Source organism: Nilaparvata lugens, chromosome 10 (genome assembly GCF_014356525.2).
Source record: "Nilaparvata lugens isolate BPH chromosome 10, ASM1435652v1, whole genome shotgun sequence".
Lineage (NCBI taxonomy): Eukaryota > Metazoa > Arthropoda > Insecta > Hemiptera > Delphacidae > Nilaparvata > Nilaparvata lugens.
Window position 1 is genome coordinate 30179732 of NC_052513.1, and position 22764 is coordinate 30202495.

Consider the following 22764-nt stretch of genomic DNA (forward strand, 5'->3'; position numbering starts at 1 on the left):
ACTCGGGCTCACAGTGCTGGTGCAAACAACCGGCTTCTCCAACAAATGAAATTGGATTTCGATAACCCGCCATACAAACCTAACTTGGCCACTAGTAGCTTATACCTTTACCCCAAACTCAAGGCATAACTTTGAGGGCAGAACTTTTGTCATATCTTTACAGAAGGTGCAGATCACCATCTGTACTAGTTGTCTAGTAGCCAAATTATATATTGTAACATTTTACAATTGTTTTACAATTTTACAATTGTTACAATTTAATGTTCCATTTTAGATTGGTTCTCGTTCACGTTTCTCGTTCCACTACTGCATTCAATGTATTCAATAAAAGCCTTCCATCATATTTTTAATCTACATTATTCAATCATAAAAGCTTTCATACTACCGAGGAGTTCCAAAACAACGTCATAGCTCACTTATACACTCATTTGGCGGCAGCATTTTATGAAGAGGGGTTTGGAAGGCTGGTCTACTCGTATGACAAATGCCTCAATCTTCACAGCAATTATGTTGAAGAATAAGTAACTTTTAGGGCCGTTTGCACAGTATAGATTGCTAAACTCGATTAAGTTAATCGAGTTTAAGTTAATCTGAAAGTTTAAACTTGAATCGGTTTTCTCAGTGCACTTACTAATCCAGTTTAAGTTAAACTAGTTTAGGGTTAAGTTGGTAATAGAATGTCATCGTTTATAATATCAGGAAGGCTGACTTTTACAGGAAATTTGTTGTTTACAAACCATCAGTAAATTGAGGTTATGTAGCTACTATTTCCTTGTTCAAAATCCACAGAGCTGTAAGCTGTACGGTAATAAAAGTGAAAAGCGATCAAGAAATTCTTCAAAAAATGATGAAATGCTATATTACTATTAGATACAAGCTTATATTTAGTAGGCACCAAAAAATATATTTTAGAATGTTTTTAAAAAAGCGATTTTGTCACGCTTAAATCTACTACGGTCTTCCTCGTTTATTAGAAATCGCTCGAGAGCAAAATATCTCAGATATTTGTTATTAAAAATATGTTTCCTAATCAAAGACCACTGTTAAAAATTGTCTTATTTTCTATCAAGTGGTTTATTTAATCAAATACTGGATTGACAGTTGCTTTACTCAGCAAAACCGTTAAGAAAATTCTCTATCATCCCAGAAATTTAAATCATTCGTTTTTGCCCAATTTTTCTTAGTTTTAAAATTTCTTCGCAGTCATCTTTATCAATCGCATTAAAAACTTCTTATCAATTCCTGTCAATTCTATCATTAATGATTCACTATAACCTAAATAATTATTATCGTCTACAGAGCATTAAAAACAACCGTCGACAAATAATTTACTGTTAGCTGTTTCCCCATCAAATCTTACAGATGTCCAGTTAATCCAAATTATTTGGTTTAAACCTCCTGCTTTGAAGGTTTAAACTTTCCCAGAGTTTAAACTCGATACAGAGTTTAAACTGATACTGTGCAAACGGAATTTTAGTTTAAACCAAAAAAAAAATCCGGATTTGGTTTAAGCTTTAGCTTAAACTTACACTGTGCAAACGGCCCTTAGTGTGAGTATTATTCTTTTATATACATTCGTCTTTTATTTATGGCCAATCGGAAGTTAAAATAAAATGACCCTCGTATTACTGATGATAAAAATATGTATAATGTGAAGGAAAATCAAATAGTAGACTTTCTAATAAACTAATTGTATTAGTTAAGGATGAGGTTTATAAAGAGGATGGAATTTTGAAAGATTAATGTGTCAACTTACCAGTATAAGAGAAACCCCAAGATTCGGCATCAGATCCCATGAGGCTGCAGAATTGATGAGCGTACTTATCCAATTGCACCTTCTTGGTGCCAACTCCAACCATCTACACAAATCAATCAATAACATTTTAGAAGAAATAAAGAAACATGTAATTAATATTGCTGACAAATAGGCTATAAAAAACAAATTGAATATAATAATAATTTACACAGAGCTCTGATGAAGCATATATGGCAAGAAATTTGCAAACTAAGAGGCAAGTAAGTATTTACAAATATTTGGCACTATTTTAAGGGTGACCACTAACGACAGGACACGTGTGTTGAACACGTGTGCTGACAAAAGCACATGTTTATCATGCATGTTGTGTCATCATCAAAACGCCTCAAACAACATTTTTTGAGGTGTTTATTGTTTTTTTGCTGTTCTATCTTAGGTTGAACTATTTTTGTAATATTATAATTTGTAATTTTCCAGTAATTTATTAAACACTGGAAGCATTTTGTTATTTTTTGTTCATTTTATGTTGGAAGATACTGCCAAACAGCTGCTTTTCGATCGTAGCATTTCGTGTGAATGTCTTTTTTGTTCAAAGACATGTCCGTTTACATATGTTCGATACACTTGCCCTGTCGTTAGTGATCGGCCTTAGAAAAGCACACTTTGTTGTTCTAGCAACCAATCAGAACTATTCATTTGATTCTAGTGGCTGATGCTGCGAATGCTTTTCAAAGCGTTCTTGGTTAATACCTGTTTTAAGAATTTTATAAAACTGGGTCCCAGATTGGATGAATTTACTAACATTTTCTTTGGTAATTTCTTCTTATTACAATCCATCAAGCTAGCAATTATGAACTACACTATTATTGATCAGAGTGCCAAGACCCAATTCAACTTTTTTTTTAGGAAATCGTTTCTATTCTTAGAAGGAAAATTCTGTAATAAACTGCCCTCATTCATTGTTGGCTCACCACAGCTGTTTAAACGTAATTTGAAGACTTTCCTGTTAAATCTGAGCGAAGATGTAGAAATTATGTATTATAAAATTATTGTATAATTCTTCTATAGTTTTAGCTTTGGATTTCTGATAAGAACTGATCGATGGTTCCCAATATGATAAATTTTGAACAAATACCTAGTGTGAAATAGTTCATAATTCATGAATATTATTGTTTTTTGTGATTGGATGCCATTTTTATAAATTTTCATTTAGTTAGTAGTGCAAAAATCCAGTGAATGTGTCATCATCTTTTATTTTTATTATTATCATTTTTTTCAATTGGTGCGGTAATGAACTGTTATCGAAAGGAATATTTTTGATTTCTTTTGTAGATACTCCCATATGCGGTTAAGCTGTAAAGCTTTGTATATGTGTAATTTAATCAGAAGGATTCATTAATATTAATTTTTAATTGTTTATTTGTGTATTGTATTATTACAAAAATTGTATTATGATTTTTCTGATAAATAAAATCATTATTTCACCATTAACTATGACACAGCAAGGTATTCTAATATTCATTCACCTCGGTTGGCACTTAATATTAGCACACGAATCATACGTAGGCTATATTACAGTTCAAGTATTCAATGGAATGGATAATAAATTATAAATTCACATCTAGAACGGTGAATTAATTCTTGAATAATAATTATACAGAGAACTACATGAAATTATATATTGGTTTATAAAATAGAAAATTAAAAAAAATATATTACTAGAGTAAATAGAAACACAAAACTGTCATTCATATAAGGTTTTTCTATTGACAGTAATGCATTTTTGAGAGTAACAGTTGATTAATGCTAATTAGGTTGTAGCTATTTTGATGGCTATTGAATAATGAAGTTTTTCTTAGTTATTGATTAGTAAAATGGTGATTATACTATATCTAAATACATTTGATATAAATAATCAAAATGCCTAGAGTGGACACAGAAGTTCCAATATTTACCAAGGTGAATTCCACGGAATTATCTGTTGGTTCGAAACTAATAAATAATTGAATTACATCATTGCATATACCATTTGCTTATTCTAGGTAAATAATCATAAGAACGATGCTGATGCTTACGAGTAGACAGACTTCAGACTGAGACGTAAAGATAGTGTATTTTCAAAGACATCTGAGAAAACATAATCAACTTGAAATAGTTTCAAGTGAGTCAATACAAGTTTCCCAAATATCAGTATCAGTGAACGTGTCCAGTAGAGTGAAAATAATATTCCTGTTGTTCTAATGAAACTATTCATACATCCCGGCCAAGTGAGTGTGAATAGCCCCATTAGAAAGCATGGAAGTAATATTTTCATGGTACCAACTGATACTGATATGTGGGAAATCAAGCTTGAGACATCATAAACTAGTCATTAGTGGCCTCTTTCATAGAAGAAGTACAGAGATATCGAAAAAAGACTCCCTTAGAATAAAATATGGTGTGTATGGCTTTTTGTTGATGGAGAGACCCTTAGGGAACCACCAAGGCTGAATATAATATCATCAAACCGTCAAACTTTAATATTATTTAAACCGTCGATTGGCCTTACGACTATCACACTTCAGCCGGGACCGACAGTCTCACCCACTGGGTTCGAATCCAGTAACTCTAGGCTACTACACAAGCAGTTTATGCACTAGCCTACGAATCACTACACTCCCTTAATTGAAAGTATATACAGTACTGTATATACAGTTGCGGTGAGCTATATAACATTTTTTCAGGTCTAATACATAGAATTAAAAATCTTTATGAAACAAAAAATTGAAAACTGGCCAAACATTAATACTCAAAACTGAAGACGATTTTAGAATAGATTTGCCATTAACTAAGGGTGTGTAATAATGAAACTGGACCTTCAAGACTGATTAACACATATTGTTCACCACGACGATTTTAGAATAGATTTGCCATTATCTAAGGGTGTTTAATAATGAAACTGGACATTCAAGACTGATTAACACATATTGTTCACCACAAGTCTTGACATAAGTCTTATTTAAAGCACTGTAATATAACTTGCTTGGATCTGAAATGTTTGTCAGCTATACAAAAATATTGACCAATATGCACAGTATTGTCCGGGTTGGGTGTTTAACGAAGCCCACCTTCATTTCACATAGCAGAGCAAACATTGATTTGGAAACAGTTAATTAGGCATAAGTAAACATCACCATAAAATAGAATTCGAATTTAATTTTATAATTAGTCGATTTTCACAATAAATCTCAAATGTAACGTAAATCTAATTTCGGCAAACTTGCCAGTTGATAATTTTTGGAAAAATGACTGCTTCAATTTTTATTTCAAATCGACCTAATAGTCCAGGCACAAAAAAGGGTATAGAGGGAAAAGTTGGGAAGACAATTTTTGACCCCACAGTTCTGTTAAGGGTAGTAAGGAGGTAAACATAATTATCAAAAGTCCCACCTTCAAGAGCGAATATCTCGGTAACTGTTGGGGAAATCACAAAATTCCACTGAACAAAAGGTGCAGAAAATTTATCAAGCTTTATTTTTGAACTGTAAGTTATGTCTGTTGAACGCATTGTTCTCAAGATATGAGCGTGGAAGAAAAAGCAACTTTTAAACCACCCTCATCCCCTTAGCACATGAGTTAGGAATGGGGACTTTTGATATGTTCTCCTCCCAACTAGTCTCAACAAAGCTGCTGCAAAAATTTTGTTTAAAACATTCCCTCCAAATTCCGTTGTCAATTGGTCTATTGTTGCAAAAATGGAGATTTCACACTCAACACTAAAGCTGCTGCACAAGGTGTTGGGAAATTCGTAAAAGTGTTAAATTATACATCAAATTAGAGAGAATAAAATGCTATATAAGCTCATAATCAACATGGATTTTTTCCATCGATTTTTAAAAACTTATAAGAGCAAATATAGAAAAGAAAATTGGTGGCAAAGGTGTTTTTTCAAAAATGCCACACCTTCAAGAGCGGATATCTCGAAAACTAGAGGAGATATAAAAAAAAGTTGTGAAATGAATATTGTAGGAAATTATGTAAGCTTTAATGTGTTTATGTAAACTTTAAAGTCCTTAAGATACATAGTTTTTGAGTTTTATGCGATAATCCGAAAAATGGTACCTTTAAACCACCCCCACCCCCTTAGCACAGGGGGGTAGGGGTGGGGACTTTTGATATGTTTACCTCCTTATTACCCTTAACAGAACTGTGGGGTCAAAAATTGTCTTCCCAACTTTTCCCTCTATAACCTTTCTTTGACTAGATTATAACATAACTTAGGTGAATGGTAATTTCACTTCAAGTAGTACGTACCCGTCCAAATAGCATTTGAACAAGATAAGTATCTCAATAGTCCCGTCACAGAGATTGTCTTTCATTGATCTACTGAGTACTGTTGGTGTGTATGTTTTTGGACGTCCCCCTTTGCTGCTTTCTGAGTTTTTGGTTTCATTGAAAAGTGTTGTTAAATTTTTTTAAGGTTTTCTTCCTTGTTCTCTGTATTTTGAAACCAGGGTTCATATTGTGAGAAGAAATTGTCATCCTGCGACTCACTGCCAACACAAAGCCAACACAAAAGGTTTTCCTCATGTTGACGATTGTCGACAGTGCACAAGAATTAATTCACTAGTTTTAAATGTATTTGTATTTCTTTTCTACAGTATTTTGTAATTTTATAATAATTTATACTGTGTTAATCATATTAACTGTAAACTGTTTTGTTTTGCAATAAATAAATTTCAACTTCAATACTCACAACTCGCAACTGTAGCAATACTGAGTATTGAGCTAAAATAATCACGTAATTTTTTCTCTGTGTAATACGTTTGTCTTCTCGTATTCAAATTTATGCTGTTTCTAATGAGTAAGATATTTGTGTAAATGGCTTAGACAAACATCAGTCTCAACTGCATTGGAATTAAATTTGTATAAGGTGACAAAATTCATTCAGTCAAGTTTATTCTTATAATGATTTTGACAAAAAGTGGAAACCTATGGAAGAAAATGTTTGAAACTCGGGTATTCATATTTATTTACCACTACTTTTACATTTTCAAAAGTTTTTATATTTTTATTGTGGTGTTAATCAATAAATTTAGGTAGTAACATATATATCTCTTTTCTGTATAGGGTTACTGGTAATATAAAATTCATCACTGATAAAATAATTCAAAAAAGGGTAGTGAGATTTTCATTTTTCTTTCTATTTATATTAACCTATATTATAGTTTGTATAATGCACGCAGTTACACTAATCTTTGGGCCCTTATTGAATTAGGATACCATCTTGGGTGACCAATGGTGCATCAGAGATCAATGGTGGCCGGACTGGCGATCCGAGTGAGACAGCAGCCGGCACAACACATTTTAGCGGCCGGTGTAACAAGCACTATTGTATATCATTGTTTGAGTAATAGATGCTATAACAATCAATGCCCTGCGACTTGCTAGGTGTCCTAATGTAATAGGGGCCTTAGTATCTTCAATTCAATGATGTAACGGCCTTGTTTCCAAATAAATTTTCCATATCAGTTTTCCTGTTGCCATTCAGTATCTCACTAGTCCCGTCACAGAGATTGTCTTTCATTGATCTACTGAGTACTGTTGGTGTGTATGTTTTTGGACGTCCCCCTTTGCTGCTTTCTGAGTTTTTGGTTTCATTGAAAAGTGTTGTTAAATTTTTTTAAGGTTTTCTTCCTTGTTCTCTGTATTTTGAAACCAGGGTTCATATTGTGAGAAGAAATTGTCATCCTGCGACTCACTGCCAACACAAAGCCAACACAAAAGGTTTTCCTCATGTTGACGATTGTCGACAGTGCACAAGAATTAATTCACTAGTTTTAAATGTATTTGTATTTCTTTTCTACAGTATTTTGTAATTTTATAATAATTTATACTGTGTTAATCATATTAACTGTAAACTGTTTTGTTTTGCAATAAATAAATTTCAACTTCAATACTCACAACTCGCAACTGTAGCAATACTGAGTATTGAGCTAAAATAATCACGTAATTTTTTCTCTGTGTAATACGTTTGTCTTCTCGTATTCAAATTTATGCTGTTTCTAATGAGTAAGATATTTGTGTAAATGGCTTAGACAAACATCAGTCTCAACTGCATTGGAATTAAATTTGTATAAGGTGACAAAATTCATTCAGTCAAGTTTATTCTTATAATGATTTTGACAAAAAGTGGAAACCTATGGAAGAAAATGTTTGAAACTCGGGTATTCATATTTATTTACCACTACTTTTACATTTTCAAAAGTTTTTATATTTTTTATTGTGGTGTTAATCAATAAATTTAGGTAGTAACATATATATCTCTTTTCTGTATAGGGTTACTGGTAATATAAAATTCATCACTGATAAAATAATTCAAAAAAGGGTAGTGAGATTTTCATTTTTCTTTCTATTTATATTAACCTATATTATAGTTTGTATAATGCACGCAGTTACACTAATCTTTGGGCCCTTATTGAATTAGGATACCATCTTGGGTGACCAATGGTGCATCAGAGATCAATGGTGGCCGGACTGGCGATCCGAGTGAGACAGCAGCCGGCACAACACATTTTAGCGGCCGGTGTAACAAGCACTATTGTATATCATTGTTTGAGTAATAGATGCTATAACAATCAATGCCCTGCGACTTGCTAGGTGTCCTAATGTAATAGGGGCCTTAGTATCTTCAATTCAATGATGTAACGGCCTTGTTTCCAAATAAATTTTCCATATCAGTTTTCCTGTTGCCATTCAGTATCTCACTGCCATTTATAACGTTAAAAATTTGATCACTGTATTGTGAAAAAATCACATTTGATACCACATTGGATGCGTTTATGTACAAGTGCACGGTTGGTTATGCACGATGCACGACTAAGCGCGCAGATGAGAAACAAACTATGGAAAGAGCAATAGATAACGCTACAGACAAGTCACAAAGTGTTTCGATAACTTTTTGCAGATTTTGTTTTTCGGCTCATGCATGATCTGACGTGCACTTATACGCATTCAATGTGATCATACCCTTAGGTAAGCGAGTAACATTGGTGTGTATGAATAGTGCACTGTTTTATAAATCAATCACTCATCTGAAAACACATCAGGCAATCAAACTGTGGTGAAATTCGGGTTATGAAGTCAACATCTGTTAAGAATTAGCTGGCTATCCTGCCATCAGCTCTATGCATTTCCAACTCCACAGCTTTGCTAATTGATTTCAGTCTATATGTGATGAACAACCAAAATATTTCATTTTAATTATGAAAATGTATAATTAATCAAGTTATGAAAAAAGTATATTTAGTAACGAATGATACAGCCTAATTGAGCATTAATCTTGAAGTTGAATAGTTCATTTTATATTATTGGTAATTTCTAACAACAGTAAATAATATACAGTGTCCCACGAAAGGTGTAACAGTCGAAGTACATAGATTTTACATGATATTTGCTACAAAAAATGTCCAGAAAAATTTTCTTATATCGACCTTAGTTTTCGAGATATGAAGATTTTTTGATATTTTGAAAAAAGTCAATAGCTAGAAAATTGTCAGTCAAACTCTGATTCTAAGGATATGGTTAGAAAGAGGAAGAAATTTCCAATAAGATTCATATAATTTGTCCCTTTGTTTGCGTTTTTGAACTTTTTATGCGCGTTCAAACTGTTTGAAATTTGACTTTGAACTAGAAAAGTACTCTAATGTACTTTATTTAATTTTGAGCGCTCATGAAAAGTTCAAAAACGTTCAACAAAGGAACAAATTATATGAATCTAATTGAAAAATTCTTCCGCTTTCCAACCATATCCTTAAATTAAATTTTCTAGTTATTGACGTTTATAAAAATATAAAAAAATCTATATATCTCGAAAGCTGTGGTCGATATAAGGAAATTTTACTGATAATTTTTTTGTTCCAAATTTCATGTAGAATCTATGTACTTCGACTGTTCCACATTTTTTGGGACACTCTGTACTATTGTTTAAAATGATCAATAAAATAAAATATCTTACTCGACAAGATCAATTATATCTTATTCGTCACTAAATATATTTTTTCATTATTTAATTATAAATTTTCATGATTGAAATAAAGTATTTTGGTAGTTCATCACATCTGAACATAGTCTACAAGCAGTTTGGTAACGCTGCGACGTTGAAGATGCATAGAACTCATGACAGACAAGGGTAGCCAGCTAATGCAATTCAGATGCTGACTTCATTATTTATTTATTTTTTATTTATTATTATACAATAAGTACATCATCAAAATGATACTATTCCTCTCCCAAATTTAGATAACACTTAGTCCGAAATGACCGTGTTCATAAAAGTGCCGTGTATAAGTCTCTGATCATTATTAATCACCATTAAATATCAGATCAGATTTACAGGAATAATTTCCACTGACATTGTATAAGGTGAATGTGACTGTGCATTTACTGACCACATCAGTGCCATACAAGGGCGTCAGCATCTTGATCTCCCAGTAGTAGACATTGCCTTGCTGCAGCGGGCGATTGCCCCGCACTGCGGCCGTGCCCGAGCTGTAAGACGGGTGGAAGTGCACCTCCAGGTTGTTTCGACGCAGCACTGTTGATGCAGTCGCTGATTCCGCGTCCCAACACCAGTCGTAACCTGCAACCACAGTCTTACATTTTTTCTCCACTCAGATTAAGCTAGTCACAATCCTCAAACAGTTCAATTCAAAGTTAGTTGGTTTGTTACCTTCATCAAAGGGCCCTATCACTCGATCTTATTATATATCTAAGTATAGTTGGTTTGCTATTTTCATCAAAGCACCCCTATTAGACTGGCCACTAACGGTAGGACATGCAAAATCATGCATCATGCAGTAATCATGTATTGTTGAGTCATCACAGCTGTGATCAGAGTGAAACGCTTGGAGCAAAATTTTTTGAGGTCTAGTTTTCTTATCTCGGATTTTTTGTTATTTTTATCTTCGCTGCTCTATTCCAGGTTGAATTATCTTTCTAACCTATACTATTAAACGAGCAATTTCTGTTTATCCTATTATATTAAGCGAGTAATTTATATATATATATCTGATTATTTATGTTCAACGGATCTCGAAAACGGCTCTAACGATTTTCACGAAATTTGGAACATAGTAGGTTTATGATATAAAAATTCGATTGCAGGTCTAGGTCTCATCCTTGGGAAAACTCGCTGAACGACATAAAAATGATAATTCATCCTTGGCTGAAACAGCTGTGGATAGTAAAAAAGTGAGTGAGCGAGGTAGTATGTGTGAAAAAGCCAGCTGTGAAATATGAACATGATCATTTTAGAGAATTGTGTTCTGTTTATCAATAAATAAAAATAACGAGCGAAGCTCGGTGCCCCGATATTATATATGTTTAAGTATATGTCTGTATGTCACCAGATCTCGAAAACAGCTCTAAAGATTCTCACGAAATTTGGAACATAGTAGGTTTATAATAAAAAATTCTATTGCACTAGGTCTTATCCCTGGGAAAAATCGCTGAAGGATATCAAAAGGATATAATAATAATTATTCTTCCTTGGAAAAACAGCTGATAATCTCGTCTGTCGATAATGGAAGTGAGTGAGAGAATGCATGGGACTGAGAGAAAATTATGACTCAGCTGTTGAACTATTGCAATCATTCAATCAGGTACTTAGACCCGCCGCAAAGTAGACCCACGCTAATCCACGAGAAGCAACCCACGCCGTGGGATGTTTTGTAAACCATTGCTATAGAATTAATCATAATCAATCAGCTGACAAGTGAATTATTCATTGCATGTATGAACAGATGCCTGGAGAAGCATAGCAATGGTTTACAAAACATCCCAAGGCGTGGGTTGCTTTTCGTGGATTAGCGTGGGTCTACTTTGCGGCGGACCTTAGTGCAAAAGCCGGTTAAATTTTAATCCTGATTAATTCCAGGAGAACCAATCAGAGAAGCCGTCCATTCGAAATGGTCTTCTCTGATTTGGTTCACGTTAAATTAATCAGGATTGGAATTTAACCAGCTTTTGTGCAACTGGGCCTTTGTGAGAGATTTTTGCATTCCACTGAGAATTATTGATCTCAACAGACTGTAATTAGATGGAATCTTTTCTGTAAAAACTATAAATATATTATAATTTCCTCTTTCGTGATAAATGTTCTATGCTTTTGTACTCCAGAGCGAAGGTCGGTCCCCCGATATTCATGATAATTTGTTATTTTCCAGTGGAACCGAGAGACTTTTCAAACAATTTTTTTCAAATTAATCAGTTTTGAGTGCTTAGTGAGAGTAATTTGAAATATTATTTCTTATCATAATTTACATAATTCCGATAATTTTTTAAATTATTTCTACAGATATTTTCTATGTTATATTATTTTTATGACATGATACCACTTTTAGTTAGAGAAACATTCTTGTATAAGTTATTACTTGGGGTTTCCCTGATCATTGCCATCATTTTCATGATCATATTACATAAAATGTATTGTTTGGAAAAATATTTTTGTATTTGGTTCATCATTATTTAGCCTACCTTCATTTAATACCTCTAATACCTTCTGCTTCATCCATTACCCACATTTGTGGGATCGATGGCGTCACAGAGTTCGATTTCAATATACACAATAACACAAAAACTATTCAGATGGCAGGTAAAACAGTGATCACATTTTAAAATTATGGGTGTCAAAAATGAGTAGGCCTACCTACTTTTATTTTCACTCATGTTAAAGAAATAGAATTTATTGGATTTCCTTATAATACCCAACAAAAAGTTCATATTTTTCGATGAAAATCATTTGAACCATAATACATATTTATATTTCACACAAGGACGAATGAAATGTGTAAAACACCCATATTAAAATTATTTTCCAAAAGCAGCAGCAATTCTATAACTTTCAAAACTAGATTAATTTTATAGGCTATTTTGTTGGAGAAATTGAGTAGACGTCGAATCTGGATTATTCTGTGAATTGTGAATAGGTGGAACATAAAAAATAGACAACCAACAAAAACTAATTTTTAAGAAAAAGTAAAATCAAATAGACAAAAATTGAACACATTAAAATACCTAGTACGCTGAACTTGGAAAATAGCATACCGTGCGTTAATATTACACTGGGGTGTACCATACTTCGGAGCCGATAGTATCTTTTGCTGACTGAGCAGTAGCACACTGACACTCAATGACAATGGGGCAAATAATTCAAAATAATGCAAATTGTTTTCACATGAGAGTGAAATATCCCAATATCTTTTTGAAGAGTGAAAACTCAAATAAAAATTTTTGGGGTGTGGTACAACAGTGTTATATTTAAAAGCTAAGTTAGATATCATGCTAACCGATTGCTCAATATTTTATTGATAAGTAGTATATGATTGATTTCTCTAATATAAATTTTAGAAATACATTACACACTATTGGAAATACATTATTTAAAACAGAAATACATAGTACAATGTCTGATAATAAAATTAAAAAAGTATTCGGCAGAAATGCTACCGCTGAAATTAAAAGTCAATTTATTGTTGTTACTTTGCATAAACTTAGGTTAGTTTTAGGCTGAACAAACGAATTTGTAGTTTCACAATTTAAGGTTATCAAATCAATACAAATAAGTTAGTGTAAACTACAAAATAATTGTTGATTTTAATTAACTATGAGATAAAATGTTATTTTGAGTTACTTCTTAAAATATTTGTTATAAACGTAGTCCGTACAATAAACAAGTCCGTAGATACGGTTACAATTGGCAAATTACGGCAAACCAATAATTGGCCGATTGGTAAAGATTGTTGTGATATTTAGGCCAAGACCAAACAAAAGTAAAAATAAAAGTAAAACATATTAGAAAAAGCTAATATTTTCTATATTATAATATAATTGTGGTAGGTAAAAACTAGTTCCTTACAAGTTATCTCCTTGCCATTACAGGTACAAGCCATTTTCTTATCGCACTTGCAAAACGGATTACCGTAGAACTTTTCAGTGTCTAACAATTCGGAGTAAACAAACTTAGAAATGTCCACCATTGAAATCAATCGTTGAAATAAAATAATAAATTCACCGTCCGACTTCACTTTCTGTCCCAAACAAGATAAAACACAAAAACACAATCGAGAGTTCGACACAAACCAAGATCTACCTTGTTTTGTCAGCTGTTCAATAAAATATTATTGGGTACAGTGCTGCTACCTATCCAACTTTTGTTTTCTAGAAATCTATATAGAATGATCTAAGCAGAAAAGGCGCCTAAATTCAAACGTTCTTAAGCTGGGTTTACACCAAAGTTATTAACAAAATGTTCATCATGTGTATGGTAAGTTATGCTCAATCAAATAGAATCTATAAGGATTAAGTTATTAACCTTGTGAAAATAACTTTGGTGTAAACGCAGATTTAGTTTCAAGTAAGTAAAATACATCAACAGAATTAGGTACTAAAATAAATAATAATAGTTGTACTAATACAAAATATTCTTATAAATACATATAGTTTTCGAATTAATGACATGAAAATAAACTTACAACTCTATGGGTAGATGATAAAAGCTGATAAGTCACATTTTTGACCAAATTGAGTTATGCATATTGTTGTGTTCAGAAAAATTAAATCTGTAAGATAATGGTATAACTTGATAATATCGGGGAACCGAGCTTCGCTGGTTATTTTTATTTATTGATAAACAGAACACAATTCTCTAAAATTATCGTGTTTATATTTCACAGCTGGCTATACGTCATCTTATGAATTTCAGGGATGCGATATTTTGATTTTTCTCATACTCACTCGCTCCCTTACTTTTTTACTATCCACAGACGACAAAAGTCTCAGCTGTTTCAGCCAAGGATGAATTATCCTTTTAATGTCGTTCAGCGAGTTTTCCCGAGGATGAGACCTAGTGAAATCGAATTTTTATATTATAAACCTACTATGTTCCAAATTTCGTGAAAATCGTTAGAGCCGTCTTCGAGATCCGTTGAACATAAATAACCAGATATATAAATACAGAAATTGCTCGCTTAATATAATAGGATTATGTTGTATCTCTGTATATAACTGAGATAGAGGCCTTATGCCCAAGCCAGATAAAACATTTTCTTCCAATCCCTAAGATGACAAATATTGATAAGTAGTAGGCCTACATATAATATTATATCAACACTCTACTACCGGTTTGTACAATAATCCAATTATCAAAAGATGGCAAAATTTGATAAGTGCTTGTACTGGTAGGTTATCATAAAATCTGAAAATTAATAGTCTGAATTGAGAACTAAATAACCCATACAACTTATCAAACAGTTCAAGTAATGTTACCTTGATCAATTCTTGTACACAATATCAATTAATTCATAAAAAATAAACTCAAATTTGTGAAAAATCTATTTTTAATATATTTCCTACACTGTTACATTACATTGTGACTTGAAACATTTAGCAGATGGCAAAACATGTTATCTCTGACCTCACTTGCAAAAATTCTTAATAGTTAATTTAAATAAATGTTTTATTTCTTGATATTTTATAATCAAATAGTCAAAGATCAGCTGATTAAATAGTGTAAAAAAGTAAATAAAACATCCATCAAAGTTACTGTCTTGAGCGGCATTCAACATGTTCTGCAATATAAAGGTGCGTACAGATATACGCGCCGCGAATATGAGCAATTCACTTTTAATCAGCTGACTATATCTGTATTTTTACAGAAACGGTATAAGATATAGATATAATCAGCTGATGCCAAGCTTTTTATATCTGTATCTTACCGTTTCTGTAAAAATACAGATATAGTCAGCTGATTAAAAGAGAATTGTTCATGTTCGCGGCGCGTATATCTGTACGCACCTTCACAATTACATAAATTATAAAAACATTACTTACAACTAACAATTGAAAATGAATTCTGATTATCACCATGAAAGGAGTAAACCATGTACTTCAATGAACATTTTGAGCAATGAATAATAGTGGTAATTATTAAAATATAATTATATAATTATAAGTGTAAAATAGTTAAGAAAAAATATGATAGCTGATTTTTGCAGCTATGCCAAACTTTCAAATTGTTCTCCTGAAAAGTTTTCTAATCTTCAATTAATGGGTAGCTTGTGTCATCAGCTACCCACAGAACTTACAATCCACATCAAATTACTAAAAAATGTACAAAAAAACTTAATTTTTTTCTTATGAATCCTCTTAAGAACTAAACCTTAAAAGAACCTCTTTTTGATGAGACGGCTTCTCTGATTGGTAATCACGATTAAAATTTAACCGGGGCTTGTGCAACCGGCACTCATTATTCATTTATATATATATATATATATATATATATATATATATATATATATATATATAATATATATATATATATTCTGCTCATTCAATACAATAATATACTAACTTGTAAGTAATTTACTGACCAATAGGCATTTAATTTTTAATGAATATATTATTATAAATATAATAATTATTATATACATATACATATAGTATTATGTATTATAGTATTATAGTATATATGTATATGTATTAGATTTATAATAATATATTCATTAAAAATTAAATGCCTATTGTTCAGTAAATTACTTACAAGTTAGTATATTATTGTATTGAATGAGCAGAATTCTATTATTCAAATCATCATTAAATTGTTTTCAGTTAAAGATCGAGAACCTAAGGCTAAAATAAAATTATGTTTTTGTAATAAATTATCCGTTTTTGTAATTGCAGATGATGTCTTCAACAGAATACCGTACCATAAAATATACTGGGATTTCATTGAATTAACTGTGTCCCATTATTTTAATATCTACTCACTCCTTGAATACCGTGTATAAATTGTATATTACTTATTTTTTATTATTTGATAATAACTCTTATTAATTTTATCAAGAAAATGAGTGATTATTACATTAATTAGATGTCAATTGCAAGGAAGATAAATTCATGCTTTGCTTTGGAGTGTAAAGTTACTCATTCATCCCAAGGAATCTAGAATACAATGTATTCTAGCTACATTGATCCATCCTATGGAATAAATTCTTATGCAATATATTGCGGTACGGTACCTTATTGTAATTCTTGGTATTGATTTGGAATAATTAAAGCGGTTTTATTTCTATGCTAATCAAATGCATTAATTATTACAAGTTTACAGTTCTTTGATCTGAAAAATAATTCCAAAACATGAAAAATAACTATAAAACTGATTTATACTAGTGTTAGTGTTTATATACGTTAGGTCTATTATTTTCATCCTTTCTACTACTTTAAAACAATCTTTCCTCCTTATAAAAAAAGATGTACAGAACGGTACCTACAAAAGATGAGAGATACAATGAACTACGTATACTGTACAATATGAAATACAAAAAGCAAGAAACTTATTAATCAGATTATGATTGATAGTAGAAGACATCTCTATATTTTATTGTTTGGTGTAATTCAATTAAAACTAAAGTTTTTAGTATAAAAACATAAAGCACAGTAAACTTATAACATAAAGCAATAATAAGAATTTATTTTTAAAAACTAAAGATTCCTGCTAAACTGTCAAACATGATGAATGTGATCATAGAGGACATAGTGCCAGTTGCACAAAAGCCGGTTAAATGTTAACCGTGATTAATTCCACGAGAACCAATCAGAGAAGTCGTCTTTTCAAAATCGCCTTCTCTGATCGGTTCTTGTAAAGTTAATCACGGTTAAAATTTAACCGGCTTTCGTAGACGGTAGATCTTTTAAGTAGAGGAAACTTAGATTTCAAAAATAAACTTGTTAATCTTATTTGATCAATATTACAAAAAAATCACCTACTTCTTCTGTTAGCTATTAATATCGGGGCACCGAGCTTCGCTCGTTATTTCTTTACTGACTTTTGATAAACCAAAAACAATTCTTTAAAATGATTGGGGAAGTACTACATAACAGCACAGCCCAAAACTGTTTCTTTCCCAAATTTTGATTCATACACTATAAATAGTCCAGAAAGTAGATTATGTTCCATACACTTGAATTCAGGTTCAATTTTCTGTTCAAACATTTAAAAACAAAAAAAATATAATTTAGATTATATACAAACCAAATTAAATAACAAAATAACACTCACTAATCACTTGAAATTGTCAAATAATGATCAACTTTGAAAATTATGATATACTCTAGTTTAGGAGGATTATCATGTCATGTCAACAAATCAGATTATGTTGATCAAATCGATTAAATTGTCTAGCTAGATAACATTTCTTGCTGATAGATTATGATTACAGAGCTTGAAATAATTTTGTCTTTCTCCCACACAGGCACATCCATCTTCTGTTATCGAGAGACGACGAAATTATCATCTGTTTTCCAAGGATGAATTGTCCTTTTAATGTCGTTCAGCGAGTTTTCCAAAAAATGAGACCTAGTGCAATCGAATTTTTATATCAGAAACCTACTATGTTCCAAATTTCGTGAAAATCGTTAGAGCCGTTTTGAGATCCGTAAAACATAAACAACCAGGTATATAAAAATGGCCAGAAATAAAAATAACCAGATATATACAGAAATTGCTCGCTTAATATAATAGGATTTAATCAAAAGTTATCTTGTCAATTATAATTTGCTGATTTCAAAAACTACTAAAACAATATTCAAAAGTAATTTTATGAAATTAGGTACGGTGGCTGCATTACACAGCATACAATGACATGAGTGTTTCCAACCATAATTTTCAGAAAAAACACAAATCATGGAAAAGTACCACAATATCATAATTATACAACACTATTGTAACTTAATTTTTCTATAAACCTGCAACATAGAAGAAAACTATAATGATACCTAACCAATCTATGATAATAATCTAATAAGTCAATAAATGTAATCACACATTTCTAACGGTTATCCGATTGTGATAGATTACAAAAATGTTTTTTTGTCATAATATATATTTTTTTCAATATAAAGACACCTGCCTACTTGTATTGTTACATTATTGTAAGTTGCAAGCATATTGTATCTCCCCCCCCTCACGCTACACCATTCGACCATTAGTTGTGACCGTCTTCCCAACTATTTTGTTGACCTGTTAATTAATAACTGCGAAGTTGGTTACTGGTTTGTTGATGTTTTGTTGGCCATGTCAAGGACGTTTGTTGGCCTAAAAAATAACAACTGGCCCAATAATACGAGTCCTGGAGATACGTATAGCGAGATCCTCAGTCAGCATTGGTTAAATTGGAAGCATTGATGCTGTTTATTTAGTAATGCTGACAGTATTAACTGAATGGCACTATAGCAAACTATAACCCCAGCAGCTACTATATAAATCTAAAGAGAGTTGCACAAATTGAAAGAACACGATCACACACCTCTGCTATTATTTTTTGTTGATCGCTGTCTTGAGAAATAATCGTTATTATTGAATGAATGCGTCGTTATTTCTAAGTTGGAAAAAATTCTCAGATCATACGATACGGTATCATACCGATTGTTTTAGTTGTCGAACGAATAGTGTTCTACGCATTTAGAAATAGAATGTTTTCCTTTCACGATGGTGGAATATCTTGAGGATGGATGGTTGTTGATATAGATGGCAAATTAAATATAGTCCAGTCACTATATACATTGTACTATATTGTTGATCAAAATATGAAAACAATCATCCTACAACAGACTTCAAAAGACATAGGCCTACAAATAATTTTCTAAGGACTTCCAAAAAATCAAATATATACAAGAAAATGTAATACATAATACTTCTAGTTATATTGTCATAACATTAAAATAATATGTACCTTTTTTAGAAAACACCTGTTATTTTATTTTGAATTTGCACCTGCAGATTGGATGAGCCCCAAAATGCATAATGTTTTTAATTAGTTTTTATAATTTAAAAAATGATTGTTTCTTGAAAAGAAGTAAGAGGTTATTCTAAAAAAATATATACTATCCACATTTTATTTCTATCACTAAAGGTTCATGGTTATTCTAGTTCTATTGTACACGAAATAAACAAGATTCTAAACCATTTACTATCAAATAACCTGAAACTATGAATAATTTTAAAAATATTAATATTTCTCAGTTGAAAAGTATCCATATTCTATAGGTATAATTTATAGTATTATAGAATTGTGTTCAAATAGTGCATTTAACAGCATTCCATCTTGTCAATGAACAATATTTTTTTTCTTTATCTAGTTCTGTTTATTTATATTTTTGTATTTAGCACCAGTTTAAATGCCTTATTCAATAAAGCATCTTGTGTGTTTCTGTTGTTGATGCTCTTGGATAATACATTATATTCTCTGATTTTTCTAATCGATTTTCAAATGTTAAATTAGTATTTAAACATTCAGAGATCAAATATCTATTGTACAATAGGAAAAATATGATGAAACTCTTAATGCAATTCTCTTTCTTTATGTTTCGCACAAGTTTTTTTTACAAATTTTCCTCAAATGTCCAAATTCTTACTATCATAAACACAAACTCCAATTGAAGAACAGATTATTTTTCAAGTTAAATTTTCCTATCCAACTGTTCAATATTTTTCTTTCCACAAATTCATCATTGACTCCTCCTCATACAGTTCAATTCCTGACATTAGATTTAAATCCTATTTAAAATTTCCAGATAACTGTCCAATTCATAACCTTTTGTCTCCAGAAACTTCTAATTATAATCCTTAAATTCACTTCTTTTTTCAAGCTTCCCAAAAAATGGAATTGACTCCTGCTATATAAATTTTTTAATCAATTCACCAATGATCGATTTTCCAATATTTTGAACATTCAATTTATTGAATTTAATCTTATGAATCCTGTTGATTTAATACTGTACCACCCTCCTCTTCTCCACAAACTCGAAAATAGCTTCTTGGCCTTCAAACCTCACTGGAAAAACAAAGTGTGACGTCAAAATAAAGCAAAACAAGTCTACAATAGCGCGCGACTTCAACTTTATCCTGCCGCGTAGAAAGAGCGGCAAATCAACACACTCCTTACTGGAATTATCATTCAAGCTTGAACTCGTCGAAAACAGACTTTGCAAAAGATCTCTGTAAACAAGTTGGCGAATTCGCGGTTTTTTAACCGTCAAAAATAATATGTAAATGTGAATAATTTGTTTACTCGAGCCCCCTGCAAAACGCTGTTAATATCAACTTAGACGTATCGGTATAAGAAAAGGATTATGTCTTTCTGTGTAGGTGCGCATTGTGATGCTATAAGTTTTCCTTTTGGTTGATAAGACATTTTTGTTTATTACGAAATACGGTATGAAAAACGAATTCGAATGACTAGACTTATTAAGTACCTACCTACCTACTGTAGCCTACTTTTACCAAGTAACTTAATGATTTATTACAATAACATTGATATATACTACAATACTGTAACATATATATTATACCATAATAACAGATATGTAAATGCAATTGAGAATTTATGCAACAATCCAACATCATAGATCATAATAACACACTATAGTGATAATTTACTGTAAAAATTATTCAAGTGAGTCTATCTGCTGGTAGGCTACTGCTGTATGCGTTCTTGTTATTCATTAATATTAATTTTTTACACATATTATTGCCTTACTATTTTTAACCCGACCACTAAGTAATATTAATTGTATGTGCTGTTGGTAATCTTCTCTTCTTTTTCACTAGTTTAAATAAGTTAGAATAGAAATACTTCAATATTTAACGTTTAATCACATCTTACTCACGTTATATTTTTATTTTTTCCTTGTTCAATATGTATGTTTTATCGGCCAAAAGTGTGTACAGTTAGATTTTATTGATAGTCAAATTTCTTCGACCGAACAAATGCAAAGAAACTCTCTGATATCTGCTCATTTTTATAATTTTTTACCAATATACTTTCAATTTCTAAATTTCAAACTTTTTGTACTTAGATACATATACGGTACAGTAGTAAACCAGAGAGTTCATTTAGTGAATAATCTCACATCTCTCAACCTTGAGACGAGTTAAGAATAAAAATGATACTCTCGTCCTATTATAGTGACTCATCCACTCAGTATTCAGACATATTCGTTGACAGAAAACGATTTCTTTCACAAATCGTTTTAAAACTGCTGGTGATAAGACACTCGTGACAATATCTCTGTCAGAGAGATACAGTGAGATGGGCTGATTCAATTTTTTTATTAGAGGTAAAAGTAGAATAGGATAATAATAGAGGAATATAAAATAGAGTAGTTCTATTAATACCATAGCACAACTAGGTACTTCTAATTCTACACTCACTTCTAGTTATACTTCTATCTTCTTCTTCGTCTAGTTCTTCTATTATACCACATTGTCTCGTATCTAAGTTTCTGCAATCATAACTTATTCAGAAATTACAATCTGACTTACTAAAAATTCTGACTGTATTGCATAAGTTTGAATCGTAACAACAATTGGTCATGCTTATTCATTCAGAAATTCTGAATGAATTACCGTAGTAAATGAAACTCCGGAATTCCCTCTTGGCTTACAACTTTCTTCCAAGGAATTCTCAAATCTTATCATGAATCATCACTGGTTATTTTTACAGTAATAGCCTACTCAACTTGGACCGTATCCAAATGATGCACTACGATAGGTTTCTTCATTTTACTACAAAATTTAATAGTAGTAAAAGCTCATTCAGTCTGTTTCCTAGTATAAAGTAAAGCGTTCGTTTGAATAATATCGTATCCAATTATAGCGATTAGTTCAGTTCTTGGTAATCGACAACCTGTTATCTTTCAGGCTTGTTTTTCTTAGAAAAAGAAAAAAGATCATGCTGAGCAATGATGTAAGAAGGGAAGTGATAGGTTTGAAAACATCCGTCTGTTAATATTCTTCTGATTTCAGTGTTCAGTTATTTATATGAATTATTTCTATTGTTCCTCTGTTGATCATTATGAAGTGAATTTATAATTTATCAAAAACAAAACAAACTATTTCTGTTTTTATTTTGTCTGCAACTATTAGTATTAAAAAACTTTGAAGTCGTTGAAAACTATACGTATCAACCATA

General features: G+C 31.5%; 1 protein-coding gene across 1 annotated transcript in view; it reads right to left on the bottom strand.

Annotated features, from left to right (window-relative positions):
* Positions 1 to 13885, bottom strand: part of LOC111056275 (SPRY domain-containing SOCS box protein 3) — a 31561-nt gene extending 17676 nt beyond the window's left edge. The window contains exons 1-3 of the mRNA XM_022343629.2: positions 13653 to 13885; positions 10186 to 10376; positions 1757 to 1859 (exon numbers count right to left, since the gene is read on the bottom strand). Of these exons, the coding sequence (XP_022199321.1) occupies positions 1757 to 1859; positions 10186 to 10376; positions 13653 to 13773 (415 nt within the window). The 5' untranslated portion in view covers positions 13774 to 13885. The remainder of the gene's footprint in view (positions 1 to 1756; positions 1860 to 10185; positions 10377 to 13652) is intronic.
* Positions 13886 to 22764: the final 8879 nt, after the last annotated feature.